Source organism: Panthera onca, chromosome E1 (genome assembly GCF_046562875.1).
Source record: "Panthera onca isolate mPanOnc1 chromosome E1, mPanOnc1 haplotype 2, whole genome shotgun sequence".
In the NCBI taxonomy this organism is placed as follows: Eukaryota; Metazoa; Chordata; class Mammalia; order Carnivora; family Felidae; genus Panthera; species Panthera onca.
This window is the reverse complement of record NC_138352.1, coordinates 53,187,026-53,201,515: the sequence shown is the minus strand read 5'-3', so window position 1 is coordinate 53,201,515 and position 14,490 is coordinate 53,187,026. Positions and strand designations below refer to the sequence as shown.

At 50.8% G+C, this 14,490-nt stretch overlaps 1 protein-coding gene across 2 annotated transcripts in view; it reads left to right on the top strand.

The window, feature by feature from the left end:
• Positions 1 to 14,490, top strand: part of IGF2BP1 (insulin like growth factor 2 mRNA binding protein 1) — a 45,558-nt gene that overhangs the window by 15,294 nt on the left and 15,774 nt on the right. For both annotated transcript variants that reach the window (XM_078437267.2, XM_078437266.2), the window contains exons 3-5: positions 10,644 to 10,692; positions 11,225 to 11,276; positions 13,625 to 13,688. In XM_078437267.2, the coding sequence (XP_078293393.1) occupies positions 10,644 to 10,692; positions 11,225 to 11,276; positions 13,625 to 13,688 (165 nt within the window). The remainder of the gene's footprint in view (positions 1 to 10,643; positions 10,693 to 11,224; positions 11,277 to 13,624; positions 13,689 to 14,490) is intronic.

Sequence of the window (14,490 nt, the reverse complement as noted above, 5' to 3'; positions counted from 1 at the left end):
CGGCAGAACATTCTAGACCGCCGAGCCTGCGACGGGGGCGGAGGGGGAGGGTTGGGAAGGGGGGGACCGGGGGCATCGCCTGCCCCCTCCTTGAGCTCTGCCGACAGGGCCCACCCAGCGGCTGGGGTGGGAGGCCGCGCGCTCAGCTTTCCCTGGGCGAGGTGAGGGGCTGGGGGAAGGGGCCGCCCGCGTGGGGCGCAGGCCCGGCGACGCCAGCGCGGCCGCTCAGCTGCTCAGGCCTTCTCAATTGCCCGTTCATGAGGGCTCCCCTCCTCCCCCCCAGCTGCTGCCAGCCCTCCCCCACCCTCAGCTGCTGCCGCCCTTCCCAGGCACCTCTTTCTCCTCCTTTGCCCTGCCTGCCCCCGCTTTCCGCGGCCCTCCTCGGCCCTCCTCGCCGGAAGGCCCCGCTCGCCACCCTGGGGCTCCTGGCAGGCCTGCGACCTTGCCTGCTGCACCATCTTGGGACGCGCCGGTGCAACCCCACCCCACCCCGGCCGCGGTCCTTCTGCCCTGGGCTGGGGAAGGGTAGAGAGGCAGGATGGGTGTCCGGGTCCGAGGAGAGTTGTTCCGATGAACTGCTCACCCCAGAGGAAGAAACAAACACCAGCTTCCTGAAGTTTGCGACTACCAACAGCAGGTCTTGGCCGGCAGCCGGAGGGGAGACAGGAGTGAATCCCTTGAGGTGGTTACCCTCCTGCAGGAGGGACAGCCAGCGCCCCTTGCCACTAACAGGATGATCAATGTTCATTTTTAAAAATGTGTACTGGGAGGCATTTACATCCTTTCATAGGGAGCACTCGCGATTCCAAGAATTAATGCTAAGTCCCATAGGGTCTTTTCTTCCCTTCCGGGTGGAATGGAGTTGCTGCAGAGTGATTTCTCTTGAGGCTGGTCTAGTTTCCTCTTCCTTGCTTCTGAGAGCCCCCCCCCCCCCCCCCCCCCCCCCCGCAAAATCTTGTCTTGAACTGGGCTCTCCAGGTTTGCCATTCCCTGCTGAGGAGAGGCTCAGCCTCTCTCCATTCCCAAGGCATGCCCCATGATGCTTTCCACCGAGCCCCAGCTCCGTCCTCAGCCAGGTCTCTGGGTCCCAGAGTGCCAGATCTTCTGGCTCTTAAGCTTTCTGGAGAAATGCTGAGATTCCCCACCGGAGGGTGAGAGTTCAACCTGCACCCCTCGTGCGGTCGGGGCAGGAAATAGTCTTTCTAGCCCTCCAAGAGTATATTAGCCTACCCCACTGGTAATATGCTGGAAGATGCTGGAAAGGTCTCACTGCTAGCCTGAAGAAGGTGGTGAACAATGTCCGCAACAGTTCGTTTCTTTTCTTAAAAAAAAAATTTTTTTTTAACATCTATTCATTTTTGAGAGATCGAGAGACAAAGCGCGAGTTGGGGAGGGGCAGAGAGAGAGAGAGAGAGAGAGAGAGAAAGAGAGGGAGACACAGAATCCGAAGCAGGTTCCAGGCTCTGAGCTGTCAGCACAGAGCCCGACGCGGGGCTCGAACCCACAAACCATGAGACCGTGACCTGAGCCGAAGTCGGTCGCTCCACCGACTGAGCCACCCAGGCGCCCCCGCGACAGTTCATTTGTCATCCCACACCATCGCTACCTCCACTAGGAAGGCTGCGCTGCTCACCGGGGGTCACCTCGTTATCATTTGTCCCTGCACAGTAGATTTATTCCGAAGGCTGCTTCTGCCCACCTCCCCATCCCCAGATTCCCCTTCCTCACACTAACTAGCGTAGCTAGAGCTCACGCGGGCCCCCCCCCCCCCCTCTGCTCTAGGAACCACTCAGGTGAAAGACGACAGTTCTAGGCAGAGAGCAAGGTGGAGGGAGGGAGAGGCAGTTGGCCCCGGGCGGACTTGAAATTTGTCTGGAAAGAGCTCCACTGTCTCAGAGCTTCTGTTTTGGCTTCCTCTGGTGCTGCCCAGATGGGCAAGAAAAAAACGTGGGCTGTCTTGTCAAACCATGTATTTCCAAGATGAGTGAATTGAGCAAAGTATTCGTCTTTGAGGTTTGCTTGCTAACACAGCGAACGCGTCCCCTGCTCCGTGTCTCACCTTTGCTTCCTCGCCTGTCCCTAGAAGTACACGAAAATTCGCAAGGTTTTTTGGTGACTACCCTCTTACGCTGCTAACGTTTCTCTGACAGTCATCCAGCCGTATTATAGTATAGTTAGCTTTTCTGTGAGTTAAACCCTGTGCCCAAATTAGAGCCGCATGCAGTAAAAGCCAGTTGGCACGCACTTAGCCATACAGAATATGGGCATTTTTCCTGCTGCTGACATGGGGGCTATACAGGCTTCTGCTGTGTTAACACTTCTTGTCAGAGAGAAAGCAGCAAGGTTTGGTGAGATGAGCATACGCCAGCCTGGAAGGAGAGCTGAGTTCTAGTTCTACCTTAGAGCTGCCAAGGCGCTTTTCCTTTTTTCTGAGCCCCCGTTTCTCCAACTGTCAAATGAAGGTGACTGGTTGAGGACCCTCTCAGCCTCGAGGGGCTTACTCCTCTCCTGCTCAGTCTATGAATCTGATCTCCTTTAACGGGAACTTCCCAGTGCTGGCTTACGGGCTGTGTGTGTGTGTGTGTGTGTGTGTGTGTGTGCGTGCACATGCATGCATGCATGCATGTGTGTGTCCTTGGTGCCATAAGAAGCCTAGCGATCCCTCACCCCACCCTTCTTCTCTGGCCTCCAGGTAGGCCAGGAGCACGTTAAACACTGTACAGAGCCTTACGAAGGAGAAGGCTGTGTGGTTCATTTCAGAGTCTCTTCTGGAGATTTGCTTTTCCCTTCTGCTTGTTTCCGGCATTATTAGCACAGGAATCAGCACATGTGGGACAGTACATGTGTGCTACATCCATTTAAAACAACATTTCACACTGGGGCGCCTGGGTGGCTCAGTCGGTTAGGCGTCCGTCTCTGGGTTTCGGCTCAGGTCACGATCGCCGGGTTTGTGAGTTCGAGCCCCGCATCAGGCTCCGCGCTGACCATGCAGAGCTTGCTTGGGATTCTGTCTCCCTCTCTTGCTCTGCCCCTGCCCTGCTCGCTGTCTCTCTCTCTAAATAAATAAATAAACAAACATTAAAAGAGAAAAAAAAAAAGACCATGTTCACAGGACCACAGATACACCCAGTGGTGTCCCTGCCTTCCCGTACCCCCTCCTACACCCTGGCATTCACCTGGGTGGTGCATCTGCGCTGCCCGGTCTTGTACCTTTCAGTAGGTTAATATTTTCCTTTCCAGCCCCTACCCTGCCCATCAGCCCACCCGACAGCCTGCCTGTCTGGCTGCCCTGCCTCTGGATCAGCCTGGCATGGAGCCCTGGGCACGGTGCCAGCTCCTCCTCCCCCCCAACCCCGCCCCCTTTCTCAGCTACTGCCATGCCTGGAGCGTGCCAGGTCCGCCTCCTTCAGAGGCTTTCCTGGACCATTATTTTCTTCACCTCTCCACCCTACAGGGGTGCGGGGGCAGGGTGGAGAGGAAGGATGGGGTCAGTGGTGATCTTATGGAAAAGGCAGAGGTTGGCACTTTGGGACATCTTTTATGTGTGACTTCCAGCTGGCAGAAACTGGGAGGAGAGCCAGCTTTGGGAGGGTGCTTCTACTCCAGCACTAGTCACAGGGGACTCTCTTGTTAAGAGAAGTCCACAGCATCACCCACTTCTGAAGGGATCCAGTGGACAGCCGCCCTCTCCTCTCCAGTTAACCCTGTCTGTTCCCTCCTCCCATCCCCAACAAAATGGGGTCTCCTCCTGGACTGTCTTCTCCATGAGAGCAGAAGGCATGCCTGTCTTCCATCATGTTAGGTCTGCACTGTAGCACTTCTCAGCCTCCTGCAGTAGAAATGCAGTGAGAGCCACAAACGTAAGTAAATTTTCTTTTTTTTCCTTTCTTTCTCTTTCTTTCCTTTTCGCTTAGATTGTTTTTGATTTTTGGAATTTTCTAAGACCCATGTCAGAAAAGAGTGAAAATAATGAAAAGGATTAATCCTAATATTAAGTGAAAAGTTCGAAGTAGTATTATCGTTAACGTTTATTTATTTTTTGAGAGAGGGAATCCCAAGCTGGCTCTGCACTGCCAGCACAGAGCCCGACTCGGGCCTTGATCTTACGAACCATGAGATCATGACCTGAGCTGAAATCAAAGCGTTGGGACGCTTAACCGACTGAACCGCCCAGGTGCCCCTGGAAAATTCAAAGTATTATTCGTGCAACATGCCATCAATGTAATAATGAGGTCTTTATCTTGGGGGGTGGGGTACAAAGTGGTAAAGAATCTGGTGCATGTTTTTTTACGCTTAGAGCCTGTCCTGATTCAGTTGCTAGTAAGTTTTCATCGGAAACGTTTGATCTGTATTTAGACTTCCCAAACTTTACGGAGGAAAAGTTAAAGTTGTATGAACACAGAAGACAAGAGAATGATGATCCCGGTTGCGGTAGCCACAGTTCAGTTGCTCAAAAGCCACATGTGACTAGCGGCTACTGTGGTGTAGACAGCACGGGCCCAGTGCTTAGTAGGTGCCAGGAAAATCTATGGAATAAATGACTACAGCAGCTGGACTACAGAAACCTTGGGGCAAGTCACGGTAGCGAGTTTCTTGACTACTTATTAGGATTGAGCAAGCATGATGCGTCTGCCGGTGTGTAACATCTTTGCTCTTTTCCAACGTGCACGTGATAACTCGAGCCCCATCCCCAGCCAAGCTTATTTTCTAATTGCCTTGGGTTAGTTTCTTCCCAGCTTTTTGAGAAGATACCTGTAGGCTCGAATGAAGACTCAGACGTCATTGGGAAGAGTTAAATGCGTAGATGTGTGGGAGGATGTCTTAATTTGGGACATACGGATGGATTCCGAAGTTCTCATTAGCTCCTGAAATCTTGAAATGGTGTGCAAACTGTTGGCGTTTTTCTGGTGTAGAGCGTTCTTCCCTTTTCTCACATTCCTGATGGAAACCAAGTCTCAAAAAAGGCAGGGGGGCATCTTAAGAACCACTTACCCTAAGACCATCAGGGCCCAGAAAATTCCTCTGATTAAGAAAGCCTTTTCCTACAGGTGGACCGACTTGATCCCCGTCTGGGGAACACAAGACTCGGTAAAAGGCTAATCCGAATCCTTGTTTCCCAGATGTGAGAAACTGAGGTCCAGAGAGTTGAAGGTTTGACTTGCCCAAGGCCACATAGCCTGTTAGTCAGAAAATCACAGCCAGGGGGAGGCGTAGAGGTGCAGGATCTAATCTGGAAATCCCAGTTTAATCCTGGTTCTCTGCAGAGATGAAAGTCCAGGTTTGACTTTTGATAAGGGGCCCAGAGCTCGACACGATTTCCAAAACCTGTTGCTGCTTCCCTCCCCCCACCTTCCGCTGGTTGACCCCACCCTGGTTTAAAGGAACCCCTCCTAGAGAGGGGTGAGGTCATCTGCTTGACTGAAGACGGCACCTTCCCCTGTGGCTCTGGGGGCGGAAAGAAGAATCCAACACTCCCTGGGGCAGTTTTCAGCTTTTCTCCAGGAGACTTGGAGTTCTTCCTTATACCTAGGGTGCATTCTGCCCTGCAGGGAGCCCCCATTCCGTCCTCTGTCCTCCGCAGTCTCACCGCCAAGGCTCGCATTCTTGCTAATACAACTCCAACTGGAAAACCTCATTTGTTAGATGCATTCATTTAGAACCTGCTGTGATTTTAAAACTGGGTGAGCTATGGGGCGCCTGGGTGGCTCAGTCGGTTAAGTATCCGACTTTGGCTCAGGTCATGATCTCCTCGGCTCATGAGTTTGAGTCCCGCGTCGGGCTCTGTGCTGACAGCTTGGAGCCTGGAGCCTGCTTCAGATTCTGTGTCTCCCCCTCTCTCTACTCCTGCCCCGTTTGTGCTCTCTCTCTGTCTCAAAAATAAATAAACATTAAAAAACAAAGCCGGGTGAGCTAGAGTAATTTAAAAAACAATTTTAATGATGGGAAACAAATACAAAAAAGTAGAAAGGATAACGTAATAAATCTCCCGTGTACCCATCACCTTGCTTTAAAAATTACCAACCCAAGGGGTGCCTGGGTGGCTCAGTCGGTTAAGCGTCCGACTTCAGCTCAGGTCGTGATCTCAGAGTTCCGTGAGTTCAAGCCCGACGTTGGGCTCTGTGCTGACAGCTCAGAGCCTGGAGCCTGTTTCGGATTCTGTGTGTCCCTCTCTCTCTGACCCTCCCCTGCTCATGCTCTGTCTCTCTCTGTCTCAAAAATAAATAAAACATTAAAAAAAAAAAAATTACCAACCCGTGGGGCGCCTGGGGGGCTCAGTTGGTTAAGCGTCCGCCTCTTCAATTTCAGCTCAGGTCATGATCTCCTGGTTCGTGAGATTGAGCCCCGCATCAGGCCATGCGCTTGCAACAGAGAGCCTGCTTCTGATTCTCTCTCTTCCTGTCTCTAAGTAAATAAATAAACAAACAAAAAATTACCAACTCCTATCTAATCAGTGTTTTCTTCATCCCCTGATTATTTTGGAGCAAATTCTGGACACCTTGTTTTATCTGTAACGGTCTTTTTTTTAGATATGAGAACTTGAAGAATCATTAGTTCTTAATAGTGTAATCAAGTATCTAGTCAGTGTTCAATTATGCCATAGAATCACGTCACCCACTTACGGAAATACGCAGCTAGGGAAAGTTACTAAGCTCAAGAAATTACGGGCGGAATGTTCTGATATATTGGAGAACAGTACCCATTTCAGCCAGGCCCATTGTTCACCGTGTTGTATGAATTCCGAATATTTTTAATTTGTCCCGCGGCCTAACTTTGACTGTATTTTGGCAAAGGCTTTTTGTTCCTTTTCTTCCTTCAAGACAGCAGCTCAGGGGACAGTGCACCGAGCCGGGAATCAGACAGGTTTTGAGTTCAAAGCCTGACTCTGTGTGACTTGGCCAAGATACTCAATCAATCTCCCATTCTTGGGGCCCTGGTCTCTAAAAGGGAGCCATGGACCCCCAGGATCATGGGTCATGGGAGTCTTCTAGCAAGTGCAGAATCTCAGCTTGGAATCTTTCAAGTATTCCTCAAGTGTTAGGCCCTTCCCTAATTGACCTGTTTTCCTTCCCCGTGTATACTTCTCTGAAAAGGTGAAAAGGACGAGAGCTTCCTTCCCAGGGAGAAGTCCCAACCACATCCCTTTCCTGATACCCAGCTCCTGTACTTCCTGAAATTCTTGGTTTGCTGCTTAACTCCTACTCCTACTGTTGAATGGGTGCTCTCTCCCTCCGTTCTCTCCTGGAATCTTCCCAGGGCTAGAAAGAAATGGTCGCTTGGCTCTGTGGCCTTCCCCTCTCCCCCACCCCCATTAGAGAAATCAATCCCCTGTGGTTGCTCTGTACTAGGAGCTGCCCCAGGGCATGGTCAGGGCAAGCAATGCCTTCAGATCCGGGCAGGCAAAGAGGTCAGAAGCCACAGGGTGTTGGCACCCAGGGAAGTAATGAGGTTGGTGGAAACCATTGCCTTCGTTGCCAAGAGCTATCACTCAACAGGTTTCTCAGCTCCTTCGTGGACGGACGGGTGGTGGTTCTTGTACCTCTAGGCATTCTCTGGCCTTTTCTGAACAAGCCATGTTGGGGTTTAGGCCCTCCAGGCTCCGCTCAGACTCTAGAGCCCTGCTGCCTGTAGAGTAAAGGTACCGCGCAACCGTAGTGGGAGCTGATGCTCTAGAATGTGAGTGGGTCCCTCGGCCGAACTAGAACCCTTTAGTTGTCAAGGGAGGCGGGGGAGTGGGACTATAGGCCATGGTATTTCCCACGATTTCCTCAGCACGGCAACCTGAAGACTTAAAACGGTTACCATCACGTTGAGTGCTCATTGTCGGCCCTACCCGCCGGTCTCCTCCCATCCTTGTCTGGACCCCTGTAGGCTCCTGAGGACCTGGATAGGGATTGAGCACTCCCTCCGAGTCAGGTGCCCCAATTCACATGCCTTGTCTCTTTTAAGCCCTCACAAAAGCTTTTATCAGTTTCCACAGGAAGAAACCAAGGTACAGAGCAAAGAAGTACCCTATCAAATGCTCTTAGCTTCTTCCATGGACTCCCAAGCCCTCAGCGCACTGCCCCGGCCCAGCTTGCATCAGGCCTACATAGTTTGGGAGTTAAGCAGGGGTCCCGGGAAGGGGGTACTGGGTATAGTTCCCAACATTGCCCCATGTGCTCTGGGCCTGAAAGAAGTTAGGTAGCACCGTAAGTAATAGAAACCAGGCCAAGGGCTTAAAAGACAAAGGGCCTTCGTGGCTTCTGTTGTGCTTTTATCAGGGTTGGGGGCTTTGCTGAAAGGAGGTTTGGAGGCCTGAAGGAGCCTGGCATGGTTTCCCAGGATTGGGTGTGTGTGTCCTGGAGGGGTGGGTGAGTCCCTGCCTGTTGGGGGTGGGAGGGGGCTGCCAGGAGGTCTTTTCTTTCATTGGTCGTGTGGCCCTGCCCTCCTCCCCCTCCTTCTCCTGGAACATTCCAGACATTCCAGACTGCCATTGCTTTCAGGATATGGATTAAAATCCCAAACCGAGATTTGATTTCCTCACCTCATCCCCTCCCCAACTCTTCCCTACCCTGAAAAGAAAGCCCCTAAAACTGGGAGTTTGAAGGAGGAGGGGGGAGGGTACTTTTGACTTTTGACCTGAGATTACACTAAGGGACCCTCTCGAAAGAGCCATCTTCAAACTGAGCTCCTGTACAGGGGTTGCTTTAAGCCCTTGCAGGTTTGAACTCCCAGGCAGGCAGCCCCCACCTCTTCCATCCAGAAGAGTTTGTTAGGGCCTCCTCCCTCAGCTTGAGTGACTCCTGTCATTGGCATCGGGCTAGATCAGTGTCCTCAGTCTTTGAATGGTGTAACCTCAACCCTCCAAGAGTTGGACTTGCACTGTGAGGGTTCTTGAGTTTTCTCTGCCCATTTGGGCACAAAATGAGTGCTGTATGGGACATCCCTCGCGGGGGCAGAGACCGTGGGGCTCCCTCTTTTGCCTATGAATGAAATCAAAGAAGGCGGTCCGGTGTGCGATCTGAGGACCCACAGAACTGGACTTACTTCTTACGGTTACTCTTTTGTCCTGCATAGTTGTCTGACTTTAGGTCAGGTTCACGAACCAATCAACCGAGAAAGCCATACATTGATTCTCAACACCTGTCCTCCTTTGGCCTGAAGTTATTTCGTCCCCGGGAGAGGTTTCCTTAGTGTATTTCATCAACAAAGACTTTATGTGCTCAGAGCTGCATAGCTAGAAGGGATCTTAGAGACCCTTTGGTTTCCATTTTGCAGCTGAAGACACTTTGAGGTCACAGGGATGGAATCGTGAGTGAGCTGGCTCAGGACAGAGCCAAGAGGGAACCATTTCAGTTAGAGCTTAGCATCCTTTCTCTTGTTCCCATGTGTTTACACTCCTGCCCGCCCCCCCAGCCTGGCAAGAGCGGACATGGGCCTTGTTAGGAACACTGAGGCCTGAAACTTACTTGGCTTAGTCAGTTGAAGACCCAGTCAGGGTAATTTAAGGGCTAGAACTGGATTTTCTTGCTTCCCAGGCCAGTTTTCCCTCATGCCGTTAGAATTTCCTTGGACCTTGTCCCTGAACTAAGTTTGTGATCCAGGATATATGCAAAGACCAAATGACAGTTGACCGATGAAGATCAAGTCAATTGAAATGTTGTAAGCCCAGGGATTAGGGCATTGATTTGGGTGGTGAGCAGTTAATTGCCCTGGGAGTCAACTTTGAACCTAAAAGCCTTCCTGCAGGTGCCGGGGGCGGGGGGGGGGGGGGGGGCAGGGGTGGTGGGGATACTACATTTTTAAGAGGTATTTGAAAGCTGGGAAGGAGAGGGTGTAGTCATTTGGGAGGAGGAGTGGTCGTGATGATGTGTTGTGTGTTAACCGTTCTGGCCGGAGCATTCCAAGATGCCTCTGTTACAACACTTCTGAGTACTTGAAGCTCTTTGCTAAGCTCTAATATTACCTAACAGCACCTTAAACCCTGTGAATAGGGATTATTCCCCTTATACAAAGAAAGGAAAGTGAGCCTCAAGGAGGTCAAATTTTAAGAACAGTGCTGTTAAAAGTGGAATACAGATTTAAATCCATACCTGTATAAAAACCACTTGACGACCGCACTATTATCCTGCTGTAATTTGGCTGCACGTATGTCTCCCCTAATAAATGGTGAGCACCTTGAGGCCAGGGACTTTGTTTTGTTTATCGCCGGCTCCCCAGCATCTCGAGCAAAGTCCAGCGCAAAGTAGGCAGCAATTAAATAGGTAGCAGATCAGTGACTGATGTTTTCTGTAGCAGCTTTGCCTTCCAAGTGCCTGAGACGGAGTGGGAGGTAATAGACGCTTACTGGAGAAAAGAATCAGTAACACCTCAGTAGAGGGATAGACACAGCAGATGTGAGTTTTAGGGAATTCCGCGGCCCTGGTGCTTAGGGCATCTGGTTTCAGGTTTCCCATCTGTGGTAACACTGATAATTTACTCTCTGGAGTGAGGCACCCCTGCACCAATTCTGTATCCCCAAAGGTTATCATTCTTGGATTCTCAGACTTTGGTGTTGAACAGAAGGGAGGGAGCTAAAGACTGAGGCAGGGATTAAACACTGCGAGGTCAGAGGCTCCTGAAGCATCCGGAGCCGTCGCTAATCCTGTTCCTTCTAATTTCAGGAGTCGGAAAATCCAGATTCGAAATATCCCACCCCAGCTTCGTTGGGAAGTAAGTGATTGGGGGAGACTCAGTGGGTGGGCTAGCGGAGACTGGAAGGGAAGTCCTGGTCAGTCTGAGTTGGTAGAGACGACTGGGGAGGTTCCCTGGCAGCCTGGGGGTAGGCCAGGGCTGCTAGTGCTGAGGAAGGTTGCTTGGATCTCATCCTCAGCCTAGGACTACCAGTGTTAGCCCTTTGGGCTTGGCCCTGTGGTGAGAGGCATTATGGAGGTGGGTAGGATGTTCCTCGGGCCCCAAACTTAATGATGGCAGAAATTGACTCAGGGACCCTGGCGGCCCAAGTCCACTTCCAGAACGGCCCTTAAATGCTTTTTTGTGCTCAAGCACATTTCTGTAAAGATACCCCGAAAGGTCACTGCTAGTGTCGATACCCCAGAAAGGGTAAGCCGAACGGGTAGTATTCAGTCCCCATCTAAGGCTCGGCCTGTGCCACTGTGCTTTGGGGTGAGGGGTGTTCAGGGCTGGCTTTGTCTCAGTTCCTGGGATGCCCAGAGTAGCCTTCCTCCCTTTTCTGTGCTCCTAGGTGCTGGATAGCCTGCTGGCCCAATATGGTACAGTGGAGAATTGCGAGCAAGGTAAGAGTGCAGAGGGGGTGGGTGGCGGGGAAGGAGGGTGGGAGTTGGGGGGGATCTTCTTTGCTTCCTTTTCCGTGACCACATCTGCCTGGTGTACCGAAAGAAGATAGGCAGAATATGGCATGGAGGGAGATAGACCACACAGGGGCTGTGGGCATGTTCTCCTAGCTTGGACTGGGCCATTTATCTCTGGGACGGGTTTCTCCTGTGAGTGAGCAAGGTGGCTCATTTCCAGCATGGTGTCCCTAGGCCCCATAGGGATCAAGCACAGTAAAATGAGGTCCCGCTGTTTTAAAAGCCGTAGTTTAAGAATGGAAATTGCGTGCTCGGCCTGAGTATGTCTGCAGCCCTTTTACTTTAAAAGCTTCGTGATTCTTTGTGTTCGGCTGGACTCGTCCGTCAACTGGTGGTCTCTTTTTAGAAGCTCTGATTGTCAGGTGCATGTCTTGGGTCAATAATAATAATTAAAAAAAAAACAACAAAAAAGCCGAGGATTTATTACTTGGCACATAGTGATGGGGAGGCATAGTCTTTCAAGAGTGGGCCCACAGCAGAAATAATAAGAAAGCAGTCTAGGTCAGAGCACATTTGGCTACGATTTCTGAGGATTCTCCATTGTTTAAGATTATAAATAAGTTTCAGACGAAATGAGCTAAAATGTGGAGTGATTTTGGTTGGACATATAATGGTAGAGCTTGGCCAATAGAAAAGCTTATACTATTTGAGTTTGTAGTTCTTCAAGATATGTGCATCATCAGCTCGTGAAGATTTAAAATTTCCTCTCAAGTCTCTGTGGAAAGGTGCAAGCTAGAAATCACTCTAGATGGAAATATGTGCCTGTACCAAGGTCAAGGCCCATCAAACAGGATCTCCTGCTCTGATCCTGTAGCTTGCCCTTTTATCATAAATATTTGCCAGGACACGACCGGGCACACTGATAACCATTGTCCGGTACTGCTCATGCGTTAGACTAATGACGGAGTTATTCCTGGACAAACAGCAAGACGGAGCCCTGGCTTGGGAGCACATCGTGAGCCTCACCGGGCAGCCCGGCAGGAGCCCACATGAGTTTAAATCTGTGTGGGGCTCACCAGGGAGCGATGACCCGAGGAACTGTATCAGGAGGGGACGCCTGCTACCTGGAGGAGAGAAGAGAGTGGGAATGTTTGGTTTTGCTGGACAGCAGAGTCTTCGAGTGTCAATTTTCCTTTCTGTCCACCGCATTTAAGATCGTTACCCCTCACTACCGCTTCCTTTACCCTGATTTACATTTCTCCATGGCCTTGATCAATCTGTGATGCTCCCGTAGAATTTGCTTATTGTGCTTACTGATGTCTGTTCCAGCTGGAACGTAAGCTCTGGGAAGGCAGAACTTTCGTTGGTTTCGTTCATGACTGTGTGTCAGTTTAACTGGAAAGATGATTCTTGGAGAATCTCCCTCACCACTGTGGTGGGAGAGCTCTGTGGAGGAAGGCCAGAGGGGTTAAAGAGTGGTCTGCCCTAAGGATTTGTGGCCCACTGACTCATCCTCAGCATGGTTGGGAGAGAGGTGTGGTTTTTGTCAAGTGTCCTCCACCCCAGGGCTGAGCGGGCCCAGGAGACCCCAAATCAAAAGACAGTGGTGCACGAGACAGGTTAATTTTATTAATTTAAAATGAGAAGTATGTCCCCGGATCGCCTGGAATTCTAACGTCCAGCCCAGTCTCCCATAGGAAAGAGTATATGGTGATCAAATGAAGACCAAGGGGTTTCATGATGAGAGCCTAGGACGTTGATGGGATTAATGGCATGTGCCATGAAGTCATGATAGATTGCATGTGCGTTTCCCCTGTCAAGATCTTTGGAATGCCCCGTCAGGACATTGGCTTGCCAGTCTCTGTGTGTGTGGAGTTTTAACTAGTTTAACTTCCCGCGAATAAATTTGTATCCCAAGCCAGGTGTGTGTGTGTGTGCGTGTGTGTGTGCGTGTGTGTGCGCGCATGTGTGTGTGTGCGCGCGTGTGTGTGTGTGTGTGTGTGTGTGTGTCTGTGTGTCTGTGTTTTCCTGCCGCCTAACTGCTGATGTGTTGATCACGCCCTTTTATTGCCCAGATTCTGAGGGGCTGGGTAGGGACAATCAAAGGAAGACACAGAAAGGAAAATGCAAAAAAAGGTTAATTTCAGTTTTCCAGTTCTGGTGAGAGGGGCCTAAATTAGGGGAAGTATTTTGCCTTGTCATTCAGCTCTTTCCTTCTCATGACACATGTAACTTCTCATAACCTGGAAAGATGAGCTTTTAACACTTGGGGTTCATCGGTGGCATCTCCAGATCTCACGGCTCTAACCTTGGCCTCTGTTTTGCTCCCCCAGTGAACACCGAGAGTGAGACGGCAGTGGTGAATGTCACCTATTCCAACCGGGAACAGACCAGGCAGTGAGTGGGCCGGAAAGTGGGGCAGGGAGGGTCTTTTGTGGGGTATTGGGAGCCAGGTACCCCTGCTTCCACAGGGTTGGGGTCCTGGCAGGCGGGAGTTACTCCTTCGGTTCCGTTATGGTGATAGCCAATCCCAGACTCTTGTCTGTTGGTTCAGGGATCTCAGAGGTACAGAAATTCAGGGATCGATAGCAAACACATGGAAGGGAATGAACCCAAAGACCTCCCAGGAAAGGTATACCCAGGAACTGCAGAGGGCCTTTGCTGTGTTGATGGCTCCATCTAGTGGTAGTCGGGAGGAACTGCGAGCTCCACAAAAGGGATTTGTTCATCTTCTGATGTGGCGGGGGCAGACATTTTATTGCGGTGATGCCATGAGCCCAGTTTATGCCTTTTGCAGGATCCTTTTTGTCCCGTCACACCCACGATTTCTAGCTCCTTAAGCCCTTGGGCTGAGCAATTACACTTCTCACCCACGGGTGCTGACAGAGTTTGTACATTTTGTGCGTGTACTCATTTATATCCGACCCGTTACGGGCCTTCTGCCACATTTTGCTTTTGGTGGTTTTCTTCTTCCTGCGGCAGGCCACCTTTATCTTTTCGGTGCCCTCCAACCTAGTGTTAACGTCGTAAAATGCCACTACTTGCTCAAATAACCACTGTCTTTTCTTCTTTATTTATTTTTTATAAAAGTGTATTTATTTTTACGTAATCTCTACACCCAACGTGGGGCTTGCATTCACGACCCTGAGATCAAGAGTCGCATGCTTTTCCAGCTGAGCCAGCCAGGCGCTCCTAAATA